This window comes from Salarias fasciatus, chromosome 23 (genome assembly GCF_902148845.1).
Source record: "Salarias fasciatus chromosome 23, fSalaFa1.1, whole genome shotgun sequence".
Lineage (NCBI taxonomy): Eukaryota > Metazoa > Chordata > Actinopteri > Blenniiformes > Blenniidae > Salarias > Salarias fasciatus.
In genome coordinates this window covers 16,609,374-16,633,806 of record NC_043766.1, presented here as the reverse complement: position 1 = coordinate 16,633,806, position 24,433 = coordinate 16,609,374, and the positions used below count along the sequence as shown (strand labels likewise).

Genomic DNA, 24,433 nt, shown 5'->3' with positions numbered 1-24,433 from the left:
TTACAGTGCTGCGACTGTCAGCTCACGTTCCTGTCTAAGAAACAATTACAAGTCATGCACAGTGAATTTGGGTCAGATGGCTGAACTCCTGACTACTCTCACTTTTGCAGACTCACACAAGCCTGTGGAAAGTGCTGTATGGTATTTTGGGGCAAAACAGCCAGAGCTGGATGAGGCTGGGAGCTCATCATCCTTTGTATTGCTGCAGAAAGAAAGACTTTCCTCCAACACCAATGTGCTGAAATTAATCAAAATGTCCCACATGATTTACTTTTGTTGTTAAACTAGTATTTTTTTTAACTTATTTGATCTGACATACTTGTGGGTAGACTTTGGAGATTTCTTCTCAAAGTCATATCTTGGGGCCTTGCAGGGTTCATTTAAAATCTCAGTTTAAGGTGTTTTACTACAACATTATTTGCAACACCACAACTAGCAGCTTATATTCATTCAACAATTTACACAAATGATTATTGAAAAATTTGATGAGTGTGCATTCACTCAAGAGAAGACAGCAAAGCTGAAACCATCTTGTAGCTACAAATTAAAATGTTTATAAATGTCCCTTTCTTTTACTTGATAATCCATTGTTTCTTATTTGAGGGTTGTTTTTAGATGTGTTTATTTACACTATGCACAATATTCAGTGTGCATGTAAACAGTATCACTCCGTCAAATGAAAATAACCATGGAGTGTGTTTCATAAACTGATTAAACGCCGATCTCACTAGATTTACTGACTGGCGAGCCATCTCATTAAAAAAAAAAACCCATTATTTGAGGAAAAAAATCACTTCAGCGTCACCAAAATCCCTGCAGACCTCACTTGTCTCCTGCTGATCGTACGGCAACTCAAAGTTTGACATAAAGACATAAAGACCGGGGATGGTTCAACATGAGTTGGGCTTTTCATTCTGAACAAGAGCCCAAAAGCCGTTTACAAAAACATTAGGAAGTCTGGTTCCAAAAAGTCCCACTTGGCGTGTAACTAACCATGTCAGAGTTGGGGGTGTGGGAGGGCACAAAGTTAGTTCAAGCGCTGGAAGAGGGCTCCTCCTCCTCCCACACTTTGGCAAACCTCTCATAACACAAGTTTAATACTAACAACACCGAGGCGGCGAGGACAGAGAAGTTTTCCTTCCGTCGACGTTGCGTTCATAATCGGCCAAAAAAAGAAAAGAAAAGTGAAGAGATCGGATTGAGAAATCAGAAAGAAGCGTGAAGGCGCACAGTTCATGCGCATGCGCAGTGACAGTGTGGTCCGGGCTTTGAGCTTCCTGCTCCGGCAGCCTGTGACAGTGCGGCCGCGGTACAGACTTAGCAGCTCTCATGCAGCGCAGTGGCCTTACTCTGGAATGCCAATCGACACGTTTTTCTGAGTTTTATTAAAAAAACAAATAAAAGAGCAGATAAACGTCCGTGCACCGTGTCAGACCCCTCGCAGCTCTCCTCGGGACGGCGCAGAGGTCCGAGATATGAAGAACAATCTGAACATACGGTACGTTCCTTTCTTTTCTCCAAATTGAAGTGGTTAGAGGCTAACATCGGGTGGCATTTAGCATAGTTAGCTCGTTAATCCATCACCACCACCCTCACCCTCACCCCCTCCCCCCTCCCGGATTATGACAGCTGACCACCAGCTACGGTTAGCATTAGCAAAGTTAGCTGGCAGGCACTTAAACTTATTTGGGCAGATGTCTGCCTTAGACGCTCACGTCGTTGATTTGGTAACAGGTGACTTCGATCGGACGGCGTTTCGGCGCTGGCAGCGTTATTTCCGGCTGCAGTCACACGACACACAGGTGCGGTTGTTTGAGTGATGTACACAAGCTAACTGATGCTCGTAGCTAGCCTGCTGGCTAGCGATGGTATGTCGTCGTTGCTTGGTGCACCAGTGTGCCTAAACAAACAACAACAGACGGGCAGGTAACTGGCTAGTCAGCGCCTCTGTGCTAATTGCAACCAAATGCGTGTGACGCTGAGGTGTTTTTCTTCTGTTTATCTCCAGTATTTTAACAGTTTCACTTTTGAGGGACACGTTTTGATAACTAGGGCCGATACGTCTTACGAAGAAATAGTATGATATGTGCGCTAAGATTACTGCTGACACATAGGGTGTGTGACAGGCAAGCACTCCAAGCTGGCATATTGCACACTCGTCCCTGATACGTATAGCTTGATTCTCAGCTTTCTCTGTGTTCTTTGCATCTGCAGGGTATGAGAAGATATCGATCATTTTGGTATTTAAAGCTTCGGGCTCATTGAGTCTCCGTGTTGGCTCAGGATGGCGCAGGGAGGCTCGCAGCTCGACTACCACATCCTGCAGGACCTCAAGCAGCGTTTCCCAGAGATCCCAGAAGGGGTAGTGTCACAGTGCCTTCTGAAGGTACACGCACGTACACTCTGCCTTGCTGTATGTTCTTGATAAATCTGCCTGGAAATGTTAATGTGGAGCCCAGACATGGTGTAGCAACATCACTTTGACCATGAAGGTATTGTCTAGGATTAATCTTCCTGAACAAGCATGCAAAATTACGAAGCTCTTATAGATAAATTCATGTTATTTGTAAAACGTTTTTGAGCATTTTGCAAGCGCTACCTATTGCGCTGTGCAAATAATAGAACTGTTTTTTGTGCAAAGATCTGTTTGTTGATCATACTGCACATTTTGTTAATACAGTTTAGCATGCATTTATAATTGCCCAATTTATTGCTCTTGTGCAATTTGTTAATTATACATAATGAAATGGCCTATGACCCAAGTAACGATCCATTATTTGCGCAGCACAATCGGTAGATCGCGCCCATCACCCAAAATAAACCAGACACATACAGTCACAGGTCACTATAGTAGGTATGCCAGTTTCACTCCCTCTCAAGACAAATGGCTAATTGACTGATCCCATGGCAGGAATTCAGTTTATTCAGACATTTAGACGATGAGCTGCTGATATTCAAAGTGAATTTTGATTGTGGCACAGAATGATGACTAAAGTGACTATGAGTATGATCTGGTTGATGGTTCTAAATGAGCTAGTTAGAGATTTCCAGAAACTCCTGATGTACTCGGATTTTTATCCACCTGTGAGCAGCAGTTCCCTGGGGGGAAATTGCATTGTTGATGCCAAACGTTGAAGGAGAATGGTCAGACTGGTTTGCAACAGTAACTTGTATAACCACTCATAACAACCAAGGTATGTAGAAGACTATCTCTGACTGCACATGTCGAACCTTAAAGCTGATGGACTACAGTAGCAGAAGGCCACACCAGGTGCCACTCCTGTCATCTAACAAAAGGAAACTGAGGCTATACTTACCACATACTCTATAAAATTTGAAGAACATTGTCCATGTTGTCCAGGCTGGTAATTCTGGATTTGGGTGAAATTCAGCTGGTAGGGTAACAATTGGCTGTAAATGACATAGAAACATGAATCTATCCATCAGCAGCATTTCCGCCTCTGGTGCTGTTGCAGCGTGCCGCAGTCACTCTTAGTTTGTTTTACTTCTACCATTATTTTATCTTTTGAGTGTTGGAAGGGTGAAAAGTATATTCTTTTTTCATTTATGTTCTTTCTTATTTCATTTTTAGATATTGTGTGGCACTCAGGCAAAGCAATTTCCTCTGTGATGAATATAGTTTATCTTATCTTATTCTGCCTTGTCAACAGTTTAGTTTTATTTATATATTGCCATCTACAACACAGTCATCCCAATGCACTTTTATAGAGAACAACTCAACAATTTCACTTGAGCAAGCACAGGCCTTTGTAGAGTCAGGCTCGTGGGTGGCGATTTTCTGCTTTTCCGATGGGAGTTTGAAGACAGAGAGAGAAAAGAAGAGGACAGAGAGCAAACAGCAACAAAACAGATTGTCATAAATCCACTGCAGACAATATGGGAGCAGGAGTCTCAGACCACAAACTTTCAGTTCCACTTTTGGAGATCCTGCAGGAAGGGAGAGAGAGAAGACTACAGGACAGAGGGGTACACTAGTGTAAGAAATATTTTCTTACACTTGGAGCCCGTTCATATCAACTGAGTATGGTTTTAACAGCAAAGCTGAATGCCATTGCTGACAATGCTCATCTAAGTTTACTGAATTCACTTGGGCTTCACAGTTTTCAAATCTCAATTCAACAAAACACCTCTGGGATTTAGTAGAGCAGGTCATTCGCATCCTAGATATGCAGCAGACAAATTTTCAATTATTTCAATGTAAACCAAGGTCTCTGAGGAGTCTTTCCAGCACCTTGTGTAATGTATGCCACCAGGAATTAAGGCAGTTCTGAAGGAAAAAGGATTTCAAGCCCACCTTTAGTGAGATGTATGTTTCCAGTAAGCGTTTAAACATTAGTGCTGTGCCATCTCGATATTCTTGATGTCTTTGCCATAAAAAATTATTTTTTTTTTTACCAGTATCCAGTGTGTTAATATTAAGGATGTAATGATTCACTCAAGCTACAATTCGATTCTATAGCCAATTTTAAGTTCACAGTTTCAATTGTTTACGATTTTTCCCCCCGCAAAATTGTAGTTATTTATTGGCCAAATATATTGTTTTTTTTTTTTTTACATCTGCCTTTTTGTCCTTGTTTCAAACTAACTTTCTATTGAATACTAGCAAAACTTAACACTGAACAAAGTAATGAATATACATGACATGGTAATGACTACAGTGCACGACGATGCCTACATGACGCTGTGCTTTAACAAGTTATAAACATGGTGACAATGTGTTATGTTGACAATGGCCTGTGTTATTAGAGTATGTGTGGTCCCTTTAAGAGACACGCAGCTATCTTGAGTGGTGTGTAGAAGTGAGCGAGCTGTTAGCTTAGTGGCAGAGTTAGCCGAACGAGTTTCAGTGTTTACAGCTGTGCAGGCAACTACAGGAATAAATGATACAGTCTGCAAACACCAAGCTGAATCCCCATTTCTTTGCTTTCTGGACTAATGTGAAAGAAGGGAGTTAACCCCAAAAGTGAGGATGGTTTGAGCCCTCAAGCAGACCTTAAAGTCTCCCAGCCACCACGGGCCGAAGGCTGAAACATTAAAGCTAACACCTGGATTAAGCAGTCAGACACTCAAACATCACCTTCAGTGCCATAACTCCACACATGTTGATGTTTTCACGGCTTTTAATCCAAATATGAATCAAAGCGCGTGTTATGCCCTGTAACACGTAGTAGCCTGCTCAGATTAGCCAAGCAGCTAGCTGAAGACAAGACGTGATCATACAGATCTACTCTGTCGATCTTACAAATGTTTCTGAGGTACCGAGCCTTCAAAACAGAGTCCACCTTGTCTCAGTACTGTCCTTTGAGAGATATATATATATATATATATATATATATATATATATATATATATATATATATATATATATATATATATATATGTATATATATATTTTTTTTTTTTTTTTTTTTTTGGTAAAGTGCATTTTTTCAATACAGTTGAGGGTCTCTTGCTGCACTGCGTGTATAGCAATTCTCAATTTAAAGAAAGATGGTGACCACAGCCCACAATGCTTTGTGAAATGACGTCGCCTTTCACACCTACAAATACGTTGGGCACAAGCCTGTCAGATTACGTACTTTCCGTATGGTGCATTCAAGAGTTTGTTTGCAGGTCATCCATTTTCTTCTTTTTGTGTTTCGATTGACATTTAAACCAATTTGAACTGATTTTAAACAGACTCTTCAAACATCATTACATCCCTGGTTAATGTTTTACAACTCATTTGGCTGACGACCAGAGCCGATATTTCCCCCGATGTTGAACAACTGGCAAATGCAAGCAATAAACAATGATTACAACTGTGTTACAAGCACTGATTTTGCAAATTAAAACTTCTACTTAAACTGATATTGTGTTAAACATCAGTTATTTATGACAATTATTTTGTCACAAAACGAGTAAGATATGGACATCGTCTCCTACATAGCACAATTTTGGGTGATGCTCTTCATAAGATAACCAGAGAAACACCCCCAGCCATGGATATTTTAGCAGTTTTCTAAAGTGACACACAAAGTAAACAAGACCTGTGGTCACAGGTAACACGAAAAGTGCATTATGTAACCGTAGAGCAATTGAACATAAATTAAAATACAAGTGTACACTTTGTCAATAAATATGCCTCAATCAGGAGACCGCACCATCGCTTATTCCATTGGCCTTTTTATTGATGGCCGTCAGTGACAGACTGTATGCTATGTTCTTCTGTTCTGTGTCAGAATAACTTTTTTTAAATATAGTCTGCATTTAGCATGATTGCAATGGCATAAATGTCCTTGCTTTGGACGCCATTTACGTGAGCACAGATGGCTTCCGGCAGAGTACATGTGGCAGTTTGAACAACGCTGTGTGATTCTCTTGTCCTGCTAAGCAGCAGGGTCAGTCCATTGCCTTTTGGATGGCATCTGTAGCAGAGGCCTGTACACAACTTATCTCTCTGGTCAGTTGCTTGAAGGGGGCAAGTAGGGTGATCATATTTTTAAGAATCCCCCACTGATTTTCAGTCTCTGTCATTGGAAGACCAAAATCAGCAGCAAATGGTCCCAAAGCTCTTTTCTGCTGCACAAGACTTTGCATCATGTAAAACGTTAAACTCCACTTTGAGGACACATCTTGTTGCAACTCTTTAATGGACATCCTGAGCTCATTCTGTACATCTTAAAGTCAACTGCTTGAAACTTGCTTGAATTGTTGATTTTCTTTCCCCAGCCATAACATCTGTGATGCAGCGCTGTTACAGCACACCTTCATTTACTGCAAGCCAGGTGCCGTGCACAGCAGACTCCTCCTATAGTCTCCATCACTTCTTTGCTCATGTTGCGAGCGTTGTCTTTCACAACAATGTGCACTTTGTCCTAAGGGATTTTCCATTATCTGAGCATGTCCTCAAGCAGTTGCATTTGTTGCTGCAGTGTGAGATCTTCGTCACTCTTGCAAATAAAGGAGGCTCTTTTAAAGTTTATAGTCTTTGCCTACACATTGCACCACAAGACTCGGCATGCTAACTGTGCTCACACCCGACGTCCAGATATCTGTGGTAAAACTCACTAAAGTGGCATCGGTTAATGAGTATCTCTACCTTGTTGGCAATGACCGCCTGTAACTCTGGTAAGGGGCACATCAGAATAATACCTCCTACTCAGCACCATGCAGCGAGGCTCAACATGGCCTATAAATCTGCCGAATCCAATGTCTTCAACAAATGAAAATGGCTGGTGTGAGGAGCAATACACGCCATCAGTTTTTAAGTGATGACTTTTGCACTTGGGCTGTTGTGACTATATTTCCTGGCTTTATTCAGTAACTTGAGGCACTACTGGCAAGTTGTTTATTTGCTGCCAGTAACTTCTTTCACCTTTGATGTTAAAGTCATTGCTTCCACAAACTTATTGTAAAGTTTGGGATGACTGTGTTTTAGGTGGATAGTTAGATTCATAATGTTGAGAGTAGAGCTGCAACGATTAGTCAGTGTAATCGAATACATTGACGGCAAAAATTTCAACACGTCAAGTGATTGTTGTAAATTGCTGTATGTTAAAATCACACATCAGCCACTTCATGCTTATCTGCCACTGCAGTGTACCACAGCAAGTGCTGGGGTCAGTATTGCTCGCTGTTTACATCCTGCAAGGATAGCAGAGAAGAAGAACACATGAGTTATGGCGAAGCAAACAGATGAAGAGGTTCAAAAACTACAACCCAGTTTCCAAAGTTTGGTAACATTTCACTGGAATAAGCTAGTGCCACATGTGAAATGCAAATTCTGAATCTCAGTGCTCATTCCATGGTAGCAGTACGGCCATGCACGAATTTGTATCATTTGAGTTTGCTTTATTTTTTCAATTGTGGTCACAATGGTGTTTTACACTGAATAATAACTGTGTTCCAGATACTTGCTTTATATGTCATTATTTGCTATATTTGTTTAAAAACATATGGTGTCAGAGGGAAATGGGCCGACTTTCACAGGAGTGAGGATTTAAACAAGGTTAAGCAGAAGCACGGAGCCACTAAGTGGCCATAGAGAACAAATAACGCATGGCCACGAAATAATAACTCACTCCCACATATCAATATCTCCTGGCAGCAAATAAAATGGCCTTGTTCCCTTGCATTATTAACATGAGGTAACGGCTTATCTCCTCTTACTTTATTGTTTTCCACCAATGTTGCCTTCTGGAGTTATGCTTTCCAGCCAGACCCTTGCACCCTTTGCAATGCTTTGCATTCATCACAAATATGGACGTAGACGAGACTTTCCCCAGCAACCAAGATTGAATTTGTATAACCTTGATTCTGTTGATGAAAATGAAAAATATAGCATATTTACTCCTTCATAGCTAGCTATGTATAATATAGTGAAAATGTTTTTCTTTCTTAAGTTTCACAAATCCATAAAGGTTTCACAAGTTTAAAACTGTGTTTTTATGAATGTTTAGCTCCTACTGGATAATCTACTCCAGATTTAAGAAGTCTAGATATTGTGTTTTTAGATTTGGACCGGGTCTAACTCAAAAATAGTGTCAGTTATGCTTTTTTCCCCCAGTTTTAAGAAATATAATTAAAGTTATCTAAAGTCAATATTGATTGTTGGGAAAAGGGAACAAGTTACTATCTCATTGCTACACTTTTTCTTCTCTCTATGGCCAATCATGGGCTCTTTAGAGAGGTCCAGAATAGTTGCTTAAAGATTAAAAAGATAATAGGGACTTATCAAAAAAAAAAAAAAATTAACAACAAAAACAATAGTTAGTTGCAGCCCTAGTTGAAAGACCTGCTCTTGGTTCCTCCGTACATTACATGTGGAAAAATCATTGAAAATTACAGTTTTGCTGCCTGTTTACACACACACACACACACACGCACACACGCACGCACGCACGCACGCACACATTTTAGCCAACTTCTTTCTTGCTGCAGGTGAAATGCATGTAACGTCATGACATCGCGTTTCACAACTGGTGTGTGGCATTAAGGCTGGGCTTGTTGTTTTTTTTTTTTTTTTCAAGGAAGCTGTGGCCTTCTTTTTTATGAGTTTAAGTTGTCGGTTTATACCTGTGAGATGGCCAATGTCCAGTGGTTAATTTTTAGGCCAATATATATAACGACAATGTGCCAATAATATTGTGCTACTTTGTATCTCTCAATAACATTTGTTTATCTTCTTGGGCCCACTTTAAACAAGACTTGTTTTTCCTTCATCACATGACACCTGTGGCTCCCTCCATTAGTGTTTCAAAAGCAAAGCAGGTTGTTGACATTTTCAATAATCTTTCATCAGTTTTTATGATTGCGACTTCAGCTGACCTCGAGGTTTTTGTGAAATTTCGACTCAAAAACATGTTGACATGCATATTGCATAGAACAAAAAAAAAAATACAGTTTGGATGGATTATCTCAGTAATTTGAGAACAAATAGCAAAATCACTACTTGTGAGGCGCTTAAGAAGAAATTGTTTATTCTTAGAAACTTGCCTGTTATATAATAGATGGGATAATTGCCCCCCCTAAATATCGCCACCTACAGGTCAGAAGGAAATGTACCTTGTTTGGTCTTCAGTCATTCTACTAAAAACAAGAAAATCTGGCACAAGTTAGGTTTTGGACTGAAGTTAACCTTACATCACTTTGCACAATCTTCAAACAACATGATGTCTGGATAAATTTATTTTTTTAGATGGAAATGTCATGACAATGAAAAGTAAAAGCCTGGATATGTGTGCCCCACATTTAGCATCAGGCTGTTTTCGAGTTTGGTCAGTACAATTCAAGACATCCATCCAGGCTTCACCTCACTCAGGATGCAGTAGCAACTGTTTGCTAGAGAAAAGGGGCTGTATTTTGTTTTTTCACTAACAAAAGTGGTTTCCACTAACTGTACAACTAATTTCTTGAAAGTGTCTCAGAAAAATACCAGTTTATAAATATCCACATTGGACTGCATGAGGTATATAACATTATTTATATCCACCATGACTGCCCCCCTCCCCCCACTTTCCTTGAGTGAAGTGGGGCAGGCAACGAGTACTTTATCTGCCATGTGACATTAAGCAAATCCTGCAAGATATCTCAAAATAGCTGGCTATTGTGTGCCTTACAGCTGTCAAAATTCTTCATTCACAGCAAATGTCACTCTAGACTGTTGTAAGTCAACAGGTGGCTGGAGCTGTTTGAACTCAGTGCATGTGAGGTGCACACTTTAAGTATAAGCAAGTGTAAATTAGCAAGACAGTCCAAAGGTTTTGAATTTGTGCATAACAGAGCAGGTTTGAGTTGCAGGAAATGCAATGCATCATTTGTGGTGTTGGGTTTTTTTTATAGCTTGAGGTTTCACTGTGCCCGTAAAAAAAGTGTACAAAAGTGAAGAAAGGGGCAGCCCTTCCTCTGTTGCATGCATCACTTGAGATCCATTGCAAGGTTACAGTGCTCCTGATGAATGTCACATACTGTATTTTGTCCATTTGGAGATTTTTGATGCCAAAGATATTCACATGAACAAAAGATCATTCTGTCATTCAGTGTGATTTTAAACTACAACATACGATGCCTGAAATTTGTTAGGGCTTTTAAAAATGGTGACAGTCAGCTTGATGACTTTGTACCAGACTTTCGATGACATCGATCAGACACGACACATGAACTGTACGGAGCAATCACACCATCAACCAGACCAGACAAGCACAGATTAATGTGTACTTTCTTCATTTTTGTAGGATATAGATAAAACTATTGTGCCGTCTCATGTACAATTTGGGAAATAATACTGTACTACAGCTGTCTGTATTTATGCCATACTATGCTTAGACTACTTATAATATGATAATGATTACTGTGTCCCAGATAGTATGACGATGAATTAAACTCTGATAAAAGCACTGGAAAGAATACAAGTTAATAGTTTTGTTTTTCTCTCTCTTAGAACAACAATAACCTGGATCTGTGCTGCCACCTGCTGGCTCAGGAGAGTAATCGATACCTGTATGGAGAGTTTCATCACAGTCCAGATGAGGGACGGCTGAATCGGAACCACATGCTCCAGATTAGTCTGGGCTACCCAGGCTCAGAAGCAAGCAAGTCAAATGGAGGAGTTGCAGGAGTAGGTCGCTCGCTTGTGCACAGCACCAGTGATAGTCACATTGAACCCCAGCGGCCCAGCTACCCTGAGCCATTGTCTGCTCCTGCCACCATGGCCCCCTCCACTGGATATAATCCTTTCTTTATGAACGATCAGAGCCGCTCTGCTAGCACTCCCACCCCTCCACCCACCATGCAGGGCATGTCTCCCACGTACTCCCCCGTTCCCCGCTACACTATGAATCCTATAACTGTCACCCTTTCACAAAGTATACCGAATGTTCCACAGGCTCTGCAGATCCCTCCCGGTCACTACCCTAACAACACGAACACGACCTTGTACATTCGACCCTCGCCCTCCCAAAGTCCGCAGCCAGCCCCGTGGCCCTCCTCGGGGGCGCCTGTCTATCAGCATCAGCAGTCCCCCTACAGCACTCCCACATATGGCTCGCCGTATAGCTCCCCCCAGCATCAGGTCCAGCAGCAACCCCAGCCCCAACCTCAACCGCAGCCACCGTCCCAGCACCAGCAATATGTCTTCCTCCCTATTAGCTCCCCAACTCTTCCGAGCATGCCGTACCATCACCAGCAACAACCTCAGCAACAACCTGCTGTGTACCGGCCCTATCACACAAAAAGTTCCCTTAAGAACCAGATAGAGATCACCCTGGAGGGTCAACGGCCACGCAGTAACTCACCTGTGCACACCCCGCACCCCCAAGGAGCGCTTTACATGGCCACCAGCCCTTCGCCCAGCTCCCCCTCGAGGGGGGTCACAATGACTGGACCTCCCGGCCCGGCTGCATTCCACCCCGGGATGTACTTGCAGCACCAGGGCCCTGCGAGGCCTCGGCCCGCCTCCTCCCCTCAGCCGGGGCAGTCGGCCTATACCTTCAAGCTCAAAATGTCCCCAGGAGGCCAGGCTCAGAGGCCACCAAGCTCGCCTCCGGTGGCTGAAGCCGAGTCTCTTCTCAACATCGTGGACCAGGGGGAACACAATGCTGCGCCTCCACCCATCCTGCCCATCTCTGCTCTGCCAGGGAGTTTTGCCAATCAGTTCCAGCAGATGCCCCGACGTTCAAGCTCCGGCTCTGATGACTATGCCTACACTCAAGGTACGTTGCTGTCATGTTACCTATCATATCTCTTTAATTTGCATAAATGCTCAAGGCAGAGTTCATGCTCAATCCTGGCTTTGAAATATGGTTTCAAACAAAGAGACTACAGCCAGGCTTTGCCCAGATAACACCCCCAGGACCAGACCAGAGCAGGGTGTTTCTTTTGTGAATAAATCAATTACATTTTTGTAAGGGGGTTTGGGTTCCAGCCTAATCCCCTCTGTTTTGTTCTGTGTTTAGTCAGTGCACCAATCAAATATTAAATATTATACTTACAAGTCAGTAATTCTCATAATTTAATATGAATATGCTGTATTATTTTGAATATGGTAATCGTTGGTTACAGTCCAGCAGCTGACCCAGGGAGATGTGCTGTCTTTGTGTGATCGGGGTTTCATGAGTAATTATTTTAACTCGCAGTAAACCCAAATGTCAACTGTGCACATCATTTCTTTGGAAGTCATTCTCCCTTTTGTTAGTTTACTGTAATTTATTCCTTAATCTGTAGATACAGTACCATTATGTTGGCATTTTGTTGATATTATTTGAAACTGATGCTTTATTTCACAACGTTGAATAAATGTTTTTGCTGTTTGTCATCATGATAGTGGTTATCTCTCACCCTTTGTGTGATATCAAAGTCGATATGTTAAAAGCCACTTCTTTGCTGTTCCTCTGTTTTTCATTTGACATGTCAAATATTTGTCCGTTTCTTTTAAGCTCTTCTGCTCCATCAGCGTGCAAGGATGGAGCGCCTAAAGAAGGAGCTTCTGCTGGAAAAGCAGAAGCTAGAACAACTGAAGGCTGACGTCAACAACATGGAGTATGATGCTCTTCAGAGACGCTTTCGAAGAGTCAACGCCACCAGTCTTATCCCAAGAGTAAGAACTGAACTTTTCTTTACTATTTACATACAAAATCTTATCTGTTTTCTCGGTAAGTTAACTGGGTTGTGTGTTTATGTTGATTGCAGCCAGAAGAGATGACACGACTGCGAAGTATGAACAGGCAGCTTCAGATTGATATTGACTGTACCCTGAAGGAAACTGATGTACTGCAGTCAAGAGGTACACACACACACACACACACACACACACACACACACACACACACACACACACACACACACACACACACATTTCTACACAAACCTTTGATGTGTGTCTCTTATTTATTTGAAAGCATTAATCTTGAGAGGAAAAAAAAACCATGCCTGTAAGCAGATAGAGTGGGTCCAAGTCAGTGAGTTAGGATTCATCAGTGTCATTGTGAAATTTCTAAACTGTTACTCTGGTCACTAGTCGAGCTGAGCCTGATCCGTGCTACAACTGTCACCGTCGTCCAAGCACTGTGTGACTGATACACGGTCCTTGTTGATTGTCTTGGAAATCAGTGGTTAAATTGGTTATGTAATGTGTGGAATTGAGTTGCAATCGTCTGTTCACCAGACCTGCTGATTTTGGAAGGCTGAAAAGCCTGTCTGGAAGCAGACTGAGACCAGTTTTCTTGCCATAAGCCCAGTGCTAGAAAACTTTTGGGCATTGTTACTCCTCGGGGGGGGAATCCTTTCCAAAATATTGGTTATCTTGTAAACTGTAGCAATGCACGTTGCTTGGCTTTCTCTAGCATAATAAAAACCTTTCACGCCTGTAAACAAATGTAATTTATTGAAATTTATAATTATTGTTAATATTACTGTTAGAATTTTGCCATTGTGTTTGTACTTTAATACCTCCTTTTTAATGTCTGACTCTTGCAACAAAAAGCTTTTGCAATTAAGATTCAATTTTATAATTCTGCTTTTAGAGCGCCATGGGTTGTTTTGTCTTTTTTGTTTTTTGTTTTTTAAGAATTTTATGCCGATTGTTTGGGAGAAATTCATTTTAATAATGGTGTGCAAACTATTTTGGTCCTGATTTTTAAATTCAAGAATTCCTTTAACTTAGCGTTAGTGGTGCAATGGATCAGTAAACTCACGGATCGGATCATTTTTCGGATCGGCAAAAAAAAAAAAAAAAAATCTGTTTTGTCTGTTTCTTAGAAACTTAAATTATGAAATTTAAATATATAAGAGTAGTGCAGAAGGCATAATAGCTTCTTTTTAACATAATTATTATTGAAAAACAACTTAAAGTGCAATTTATATGAATATCTCCTTCATTTAAAATATAATAATGAACCAAAAATCAATTTAAAGTACAACAGCAACATAAAAAGGCTGGTTCAAAAGACCATTAGTAAAATAAACTCAAAGGTAAACATAAGAAAACATCTTCCTTGAAACAAGGAGAATGAAAGAAACTGACCGGTCGGACTGCACAGGGAGAGGCTGCTTAAATGTTGCAGTGTCGCTTCAAATGTGCGGACATGCTCGATGTGTTTCCACTTTCATATGGCTTTTTTATGCCACAGCGCCGACACACACCGTCGCGGTTTTGCCCACTGACCTCTTTCCTTCGTTGTCATATTTGACAGGGAAACCAAAATGCAGGGGATTTAAGTGTCGCGGGGCGTTCAAGCTCCTCCTTTCCTCCGCTCGCTATGTCTGCTCTCCTCCTTTCTCCGCTTGCCACAAGCTGTGTGCGGACTGAGCACAACTTTCTCTTTTCTTTTTTTTTTTTAATTTTTTTAGAAATCGATCCGTGGGTCACGTTGGGCCGAACCGATGATGTTGATCCGAACGGCTCACGGATCAATGATGATCCGTTGCACCACTACTTAGCGTTCACGTTTTTTTTTTTTTTTCCCTAAGATATTTCTTCTTCTTTAAATGACCTTTGAAGTCTTTTTAAAAATGGTGATTGTTTCTTGCTTTGACAAGAGTTAATGCAAATATTTTTTGTTTTTTCCACAAGCTCCTCTTTCGTTTTCACACACAAATCCAGTTTATTGTACCTGACAAGTTTATATTTAACTTGCATATTTTTACAGCTGGATGGGGCTTTCTTCAAACATCTGACAATTTGTCCTGTTCTTTTTTTTATTTAACTTTTATTACCTCATTTCAATGAGGCACTAAAATTTTATGTTTATAAAAGGTAATATATTAGATTTTGACACGTGGAGTTTGGAACAAATTTGATCAGAATATTACAGGCAAGAATTTTTTTGAATGATGTTGCACTGTGTACTGCCCATGTTCCACATGAAGGCTACAACAAATACTATGTCAATAGGTTCATATGTAGAGATGAACTACAACCCAGCATATTCATTTTGAGTAATGGATCCATGAATTAAAACATTTAAAGACCAAACCACTGAAGGGTTGCATTGAATTCTTTTGAGGCAGAATTTTACAGCTCTGGAAATATATCAGCCATTATTCTGAGTAAGATGACACTGTTTCTGTTTCAAATCGTTCTTAAAGTAGTATGGGTCTGTGCTCTGCTTGCTCAGTGGGTGACGGGAGTTTCTCAGTCTTGTAATGCTGTATGAGTTCAGTGGCTGAGAGGGGAGTGGCTGGAAGCAAGACGTATTATATCCTGGCTGGAATGGGTGCTCCTAAACAAACAAATTAAACGTCTGTATCTGATTTCTGCTTTCCTCCACAGAAAAGTTTGACCCCAAAGCAATGAACAACTTTTATGACAATATTCAGCCTGGTCCAGTAGTGCCACCAAAATCTGGGAAGAAAGGTGAGAACTGCTGCTTTTTCCAGGGGGTGAAATGGGGCTTTTTGTTCACAAAATGAATGTGTGTGTGTTTTACCGGGTAGAGTCACGCGTTAATATTGCCAAGATACAGATTTGGGTTTCAGTGAAAGACCATTCAGTGCATCTTTTTTCATATTTGTCTTATTTGGCTTCCAGCAAGGAGAAGATTTGGGACGTTAAAAAAAAAAAAAAAAAAAAAAGCAGGACTAAGCTTAATTGACTTTGGGCTTTGTTGGCCTCCACAAATCTGTTGGCATGGAAACTAGTCGAGAAACCTTGCCCATGTCCGTCAACATTTATACTTGAATAGTCGATTCTTTCTTCATGTCTGCTGAAATCACAGCCGTGGTTAATTGTAGCCCTAAGTTAATGACGCGTAATTTGTTGGCATCATATAATGGATATGAAGATGGATGACTTATCTTTGCGCTTTGTGGAAGTGAAACAGAAATAACCCAGACATTGGCACTGCTGTTTTTTATTTGTGGCATTGTTTGTAGCTACATTATGCAGCATAGTCACAGAGCACTTTAGCATACGCAGTTGTCCAATTCAGTCACAAAGTGAGTTTAAATGGCTCACTAGCACTGAAGATATTTGTGGAAAAACTTGCAAACACTTTTCTGTGATTCATGTCCTTAATCACATGAGTGTGCAATCCCTTTTTAAAATGACACACATGCACTTTGTTGTTGTCAGATGGAGAGCAGAGCTCGAAGCCGGTGCCCAGGCCTCAGAGGGACGAGGACTTTGAAGGGGCTCAATGGAACTGTGAAAGCTGCACCTTCCTCAACCACCCTGCACTCAACCGCTGTGAACAGTGCGAGATGCCACGCTACACCTGAGCTTAGCACTGTATGACACACCCCACGCCTCCCAACCTTTTCACATTTCTTGGATGCTATCGCCCCTCCGCTCCAGAATCTGCCTAGAGGTCTTTCCCTGTCAGTCACTATATAAGCCCCTCCTACCTGCTGAGGAAGAGCCAGTATCCTCCTGTGCCCACTATTCCCGCGCCCATCCAGAAGTCCTTTGCACTTTGACCTTTTGCTCCTTAGAAGGATGATGAATCATTTTCGGGACAGTTTGAGACTTCTCTCATGGCAAACATATGAAGGAGGGAGTGATGCAGCGCAGCTTCGGCTGTGGCAGGACCAGGTTTGGAGAGGTCAAATTGATTTGAGAAAGAGGAGCAGCTATGGTTTACCTAGCGAACATTCCACGCAGAATGAATGACTGCAGTGTTTACACAACTGTGCCCATTCCTGAACTCAAAATGGAGGCACCTCCACTTAAATCCAGGACATCTGACACTTTCTCAGACAGTGACTCGATAAAAGCAATGGTATAAAAGTTCTGACTAATGCGAAATGTAGACTGTACACTGTATCTGGCTCTGTTGTGGAGCTTGTTTCACTGAAAGAACACTAAAGACACTTGCATATAAGTATATTCCTGGTACTTTTATGCATATTAAGCAACTCTGTATTATGTGTTCAAGAGATGTTGATTTCCTGTGCAAATGCCTCAACTTGCTGTACTTAATAAAGGAGCTGATTCTATGTGACTTTATCGGACACAGTTGCACCACTTGTTATGTATGAACCGATATTCCTTTAACCCAAAACGACGTGTTTTTTCTTCAGTACATGTTTATTATGTTGTGATCAAACCAGCAGGAGTCAGAAAACAGCAGCAAACAGTTATAGCATGCACACACTCACTTCAGCTGAGGTTGCAAGGAGGATAGACTTATCACAGTGAGAGACTGGAGAGGAGAGTCATTACCAGAATGGAGGTTTTCCAGCACATGGTCTTCCTCACACTTATACACAGCAGTGGCGTTCATTTCAATGTTATTGACCTTAGCGATAATGAAAAACGGAAGTGTTCTGCTGTTTTCAGATGTAGTCCCTCTCTCTGGTGGGAGAACAGATGAGTTCTTTATGGTGGCTGCTCCACTGGCAGTCTTTCTTGGAGGGTGGGAAGATAAGGAGGCATCACATGGGGGGGTCTGTGAGCACATGCCGGTTGGTATGATCATGCAGAAAGGTGTGCATGCTCTGCAAACATGGTCATTTGCCATCTTCCCTGATATGCTTTGAATGAACATTAATGTGTACTACACATACTTACATATGATACAACCATTTTCCAAGGAAGCCATGTGACTGGGCTGAAGGATTGTGGGAATGCTTATCTAGTACATGTTTTCCTCAATAGTGTGATATAATTTGTAAGCTAGCTGGAATGTTATAGTCTAAGGTAACCTTGGCTTATTGTTAGTAGTCCTGGTGTTTTTATTTGTTTTTTTTTTTCTTAAAGTTTAAATACCAGGAAAAAAAAAAGCATTGCCACTCCACTTCATCTCTATCACATGCTTTACCCATTCTTCTATACGAGAGAAAAAAACGTTTGGCCATGTTTCAGGTGCGGTATATATGAGGAAAAGTAGCTTGTATTCCCGAAGTGTGTCTTCCTCACTTTGTAATCCTTGGGATGTCTCTTCAATGACACATTTTCCTCTCCTATTTTACAGCAGCCTTTTCCCTTAACACTGACTGGTTTGTTGGTCCACCGATTTGTCTGTGCATGGGGTCAGTTGATCCATCTGTTCTGTCCAGATTTGCCTCCCAAGTGTAAGACCTACTGGAGTTTGCCTTAAAGGGGACGCAGAATGATCCGACTAGTGACATTCTCTCCCAAACAAACCTTTCTGGTTTCAGATGGATGTGCTGCCAAATCGCTTAAGACAGCTTAGAGCCCCAGTCCAGAGAGTGAAGATAGTCTTTGAGACAAAAAGTTCACAGTATTGAACAAAAATTTTCCTTTCCAGTCCTGAAACTATCAATAAGCACATTTTTCTATTGCTAGCTGTGGTTGTGCACTGTGGAATACACAGAGAATACCTATCACTATGTGGACAGAATGAAACAGAAAGTCCAGGTTTCATCCTCTTGTCTGACATTTTTTTTAGTAGTAGTCTTCATAATTCTTGGGGTTCAGGCAGTATAGGATGGCACCTCCGAATGAGAAGATAGTGGATCCCCAGGCCAGGCCATAGCCCCAATTAAACTCATGATACACTCTCAGACTGACTGTTTCGATGAACTTGATGGGGAACAGCACCAAGCTGCACACCTGAAGTACCACTGCAAAGGAAAGAGAGAAAAATATATCAAAAGACAAGCTTTGTAAAAATGGATTGCGTATAAGCTACAAACATCAACTTCTTCTGTCTCCCTTGAGAAGATGCAGTCATTGTTTTACTTTGTGTACTGAAAATTTTCTTTCTTAGGAAAAGACACTACCTCTGTACATACCTGCAGAGAACAGCATGATGGCCACAGGCTTGTAACAGCGACTCCTGGAGCCAAAGCACAGGGAGACGAGTGCAACGAGGAAGGCATGCAGGGTGAGGCCTGCACCCCCAACCAGCAGGGCCAGTGTGGCGATCTGCCAGTCTGAGACAAACAGACACAGGGACAGAGAGGAGGGAGGGGGCAAGGGAATTAGGAAAGCCATGAAATCACACTGAGATAGACGGTGGCATAGGTAGCTAAAAAGAGGTTACTCTGGAGAGCCGTGTCTGTGCCGCTGACAGTAGGGAGAAAAGTGGAAGGATAAAAGTTAAAAGAGACAGCAGAATAGGTCATAGGCTACAATGGATAGCGAGAGTAACACTGAAATGTTCGGTCTCATATGAGAAAAATGATTTGCCTGTTGAAGCCTGTAGTGACTTACCACAGTGTAAACAGAAACTATTTGTGGTTCAGGGGCTCGAGAGTGCTCCTCTTGCATATTTTGAGAAGCTGGTGATGGCTCATACTGTTTTGATGTGAGACCCTGGGGATCTATGGTTAGTGGCAGATGAAGAATGTGAACCATGCAGTGAGCAACCCTCTAAACCAAGCACAGCACTTTTGGGGTTGACAAGAAAACAAACAAATGCACACACGCTTGGCTACTCAAGGATCTCACTGGTTCGATAATGGATCCCAACGCAGCACAATGACTGAAAGTGAGTCTGTGAGGTGACTCAGATAATGAGCACCACTCACCCATCACCCCTACCCCCTCTTGGCTGATGCCAGCTCAGCAGCGTTCTCAGCATTTCATTAAAATTTACTCCAAAAACACTCAAGTAGGGAGAAAGTGTCTTCTCAATCTTGTCTGCATCTCTTCTTTGAGTGGAAACAAAACTACTTACAAAAGAAAGACGAAAGAAAGCACAATCATAGGCTGGGTTTTTTGTTTGCCTAGTGTTGTGCCAAAAAACCAAAACAAAACAAAACAAGGAAGCAGTACAATTTCCTGACAGCAGGTATTAAGAGTGTGCATTAACCATGAGAAACAAACTGGACTGCTGATATACAGTACACGTGAATGTTAAAATATTAAGAGTATCTTCAAGTCTTCACTGTGAATTGGTAGAAACAGGAGCTCGTTATGTAAAAAAAAATGAGGATATAATGATAAGGTATTTGATTACACAGGAGGAAATTATTTAAAGCACAATGGCTTTAAAAACAAACAAAAAAACCACAACTACCATCAAGGGAGAAAGGGGATTGGTCACTACACAAGTTTTTCAATAGTACTAGAAAGGTTAACAAATGACTGACTTCAGTTCAAATATGTCTCATCTACATATACAAAACACTGTCTATTATGTAGCCCTAGAAAAAAAAAAAAAAGATTAAACACTGCCAAGAATATTTCCTCATTGAAGCAGAACATCATTAAAACACTCACCAGTGGGGAAACAGTAACAGAACATAAGCTGCTTAAAATACAGTTCCCACTCCTGTTGGAGTGACACTTTATTCCAGAGGCCAAGCAGCTCAAATATAAACAAACACCAACTACTTTTGACCAAATATGGTTCAGGATTTAGAGTTTAAAAATGGGTTCTGTCACCACAGGATGTTGGATAGAGCCCACAATAAGCAGAACACCCGTTCCCTTCGACCGCCAGCTTGCACAACACGAGACCCCCTTAAAGAATGACCCCTTGACATTCCCTGTCTCAGTATCACTGGCTGCCTTGCAGCACACAAGCCACAGTCACTTGACCTGCAGTTGTCACATCTCATCCCTGCTATCTTCTCTGGGTCAGTTTGGTGCCTTAAGCTCAACCAGTTAACATCTAAAACCGTTATCAGTACGTTAGTGAGCAGCAGGGTGCGGGAAGTCATCTCATCTCAAATTTGGAACAAACCCTGTAAGCTGTGCAAGAAACACAGCCAGAGTCAGAGTGCTTAAAGGCTTTGATGAGCAGGAAGCGCCAAACTATTAATCTGAGCCCTGCATGATGACAGATGGAAAAGGAGATACAGTATGCAAGATCCAATCTGAGCATTAATTATGGTTCCCTGTGTGCATGTCAGAGACTGCTTAAGTGTTTATCGAAAAGATCCTTCAGGGCCCCAATTCACTGTCTTTGTATGAGACAATGGAGGAAGATCTGTGTCACAGAAGTGCTGCAAGTATCTTTCCCGCTGTCGCACACTCTCAGCCTCACTGTCTGGGCAGCAGGATGGAGGAGTGTTTGGAACGGGAAGACCTTCAAGCAGAGGTCTCTGGTTCAAGCCCTTGGTTTCTCTGAGCAAGACACTAACCCGCAACCATCACTGTGGGAGCAGTGCTGTGTTGTGGCTGCTTGTGGCCTCTGAGGGAAGACAAGGATTGTCAAATGAGATTGATAGCGTATTGCATTGCGAGCATGCTTTGCCACCGCTGCGTCTCTCTGAATTGGACTCAGTCTCACACACTGGCTCCACATTCGCCTCCTCATCTCACACCAACACGGCATCAGCATGCACTGCCCTTGCGTTACTGTTCCACATTCCTAACCCAGTTTCGAATCTGTACCTTTTACACTTGACCTTCAACTTACTCCTCAATTTTTTTGTGTATGTGTGTGTGTGTGAGAGAGAGATATTCCATATGTGAGTAAATTCTAAATACTTGAGCATGTAGTAAGACAATACCTCGTGTTAGTACTCCATATTACTGTGGTTTCCAGGGCACACACACCCATAGTCCTTGCAGAACAAGATCAAAACATCTGAGTGGCCAGCTGGTGTTTCAAACTAACAGGATTTATTTAATGCCCAGAGCATGACACTGAGGAAATATTGGGGGTTTGAAGAAGGGGTAGAAACTGATTACTGGGATTCAAATCAATAAGCCTAGCCAAGCACAAGCCCGAGGAAATGGGAAGTTTGCTGTGTGCATTTACTGTGGTATGCTGGTGCTGAGAGCTGAGCGCTGACATGGAGACTTCATGTCTTTATATGGCACCAAAGTGCACTTTGTCTGCACTGACAGGGAAGGAACGGGGCCAGCATGACCCACAGTTACTCATCTCAGACAGAAAGAAAACATTTTGTGAGACTAACAAAACACAGTACATCACTCAGCCGGCAGGAGTAGGTCAGGCAGCCAAAAATGATGTATTTCTATAAATATATATTCATCCAGGAGCACAGAGACAGAAGTTTCCCACAAGCAGTTCAATTCACAGATGTAACAGGATTAACAAATTTAACATAAACCCAGGCTTACCTGTGTGTGCATGCTTAGACAACTTTTACTGAAGATGAGAATAATCATCATATTAACATTCCCCACAATATTACCTGCAGCAGTTTAGTAGAACAATAAAAGGTATTTTTTCAGGATTTTCCATTGCACAACACTGAACTGAAAGGGATAATATTTTCCAGGGTTGTTTCCAGTATGACAGAAATCATTTCTCACCATGTTGCTCTGAAATTGATGGACTGAACTCTTTAAAAGTCCAGATAAATTCTTGTGCTGTCACTGATTTTTATGGAAATATGTCATGCTTCCAGAAATGCCTCCATGAAGAAATTTCCTTAATAGAGGAAATCAGCATTTTTAGAGTGCTACTCTTGTCTCCCTGGTTACTAATCTCCAGGCATCTGGATCTCTGGGGAGCTCTCTACTCTGTGCTGCCCTTGCTCCTTGGCCGGTGAAGAAACCCACACAAAGGCTCATTTTGTACGCAACAAAAGGCCAAATGAAACCCCAGCTGGACTGCTCCCGGCGAGGCGAAATTCCCACATCATCCCGTGGCGCACAAGGAAAATGTTGCAGGGAAAAAAAGAGAAAAGTTAACTAGTCCAGATATAAAACTAATGTATCCATTCTTTATCAGAAGTCCACACTTTTAAGACTTATAGGGATGAAGTCCCCCACCTCCCATAATCGTTTAAAACCTTCTTGAAAAGCAATGTGCCGCTCATTGTTCACTATCTCATTTCACTTAGTGAAGTTCCTCACTTTGAATTAACCAGGCAATAGCTAATTATAAAGTAATTAACATCTTGCGCTCTCCTGAGCTATGTTTTATAATTGTCACCCACGGAACAGATGGTTCAGCAGAGCAGTGTCTGCGGGGACTCTTTGTTATCCCCCAGTATCACACTTTCATTTGAATACCAACGTGGGTATCGGGCTGCATCCACAATTGTGTTTTTTCAGGAAGAAAACATCCACAAAACTACTCAAATTCAACTGGATCTAAACTTCTAAACAGACATTGTCGGGGAGCCATCCCGTGAGGATGAGCGTGTCTGGAGGGACACCGGAGCGTCTTTCTCACCGGTGGCCAGCGTGCTGTTGCAGGACCACTCCACGGAGCTCACGGGCTTCCAGCAAGACACCCACAGCGACAAGTAGTACTGGTCATCCGCCGTGACCCACGCCGGGCTCAGCATTGCCCCAACATCCAAACACAGCGCGAGAAAGACGCACACCAGTCCCACCAACTTCAGGGGCGTCAACGCAGACACCCGCACCTCCTCTGTGCCGCTCACGGATGAAGCCATAGCCCACCTAAAGTATGTCACTCATTAAAAAGAAAAAAATAGGATCAGGTAGAGGGCACCATGCGTGGCGTGTGTAGTCCCTTAAGTGCCACGGACGGAGTCAGTGCGAACTTGAAGTTGCTCCCCGTGTCCGTGCTTCGGGCTGCGGGATGGGGAGCGCGCGCTCACTTGGTCCACAGTCCCGAGGACGCTGCTGCTGCTGCTGTGTGGAGCCACACTCTGCTGATGGGACTGAGCTGCAGAGCACTGAAATAACACCGAGCTGCACCTGCTGGGTCCTAGTGCCTAGACCCAGAATCCACGAGTCAGTGTTCATATATGAACCAATGTGGCTTTATTCAGTGGCATGTTTATTATCACTGAACACCACACATGGTTTCAGGATTCGTCTGGGTCTTTCATTTGGTAAGGACATCTTCTTCAATCTTTCTTGTTAGGCATATACACATGTAAGTGAGTGTGTTGCTCTACAGTGAGGTCAGAGGTTCAGATGCAGCAAGCGGAGGAGGCAGAGGTGCAATGTTCAAAAACGTTTTTAATGAAAGAGTAAATCCAAGAAAACATAAAACAGTCCGAGATGCAGAGTGTTGAGCGGATAGTTCAGGACGGACTCACAAACTCGTGTCCTCCTGGAGTTATGGGCTGCAGCGGAGCCAGAGTGGGGCAAGGGGGGCGGTCGCCCCAGGGCCCACAAGGTCATAGG

The 24,433-nt window shown here is 42.2% G+C and overlaps 2 protein-coding genes across 2 annotated transcripts; one reads left to right on the top strand and one right to left on the bottom strand.

Moving 5' to 3' along the window:
• Positions 1-1,235: 1,235 nt before the first annotated feature.
• tab3 (TGF-beta activated kinase 1 (MAP3K7) binding protein 3) lies at positions 1,236-17,436 on the top strand. The gene is made up of 7 exons (XM_030082413.1): positions 1,236-1,498; positions 2,215-2,386; positions 10,943-12,212; positions 12,936-13,096; positions 13,189-13,282; positions 15,770-15,853; positions 16,571-17,436. The coding sequence occupies exons 2-7, from the start codon at positions 2,285-2,287 to the stop codon at positions 16,714-16,716; spliced, it is 1,857 nt and encodes a 618-aa protein (XP_029938273.1). The 5' UTR covers positions 1,236-1,498; positions 2,215-2,284; the 3' UTR covers positions 16,717-17,436.
• A 1,402-nt stretch (positions 17,437-18,838) lies between these two features.
• Positions 18,839-23,951, bottom strand: tmem47 (transmembrane protein 47). Its single transcript, XM_030082419.1, has 3 exons — positions 23,505-23,951; positions 19,195-19,335; positions 18,839-19,023 (listed from the first exon to the last, which is right to left on the bottom strand). The coding sequence occupies exons 1-3, from the start codon at positions 23,728-23,730 to the stop codon at positions 18,845-18,847; spliced, it is 546 nt and encodes a 181-aa protein (XP_029938279.1). The 5' UTR covers positions 23,731-23,951; the 3' UTR covers positions 18,839-18,844.
• Positions 23,952-24,433: the final 482 nt, after the last annotated feature.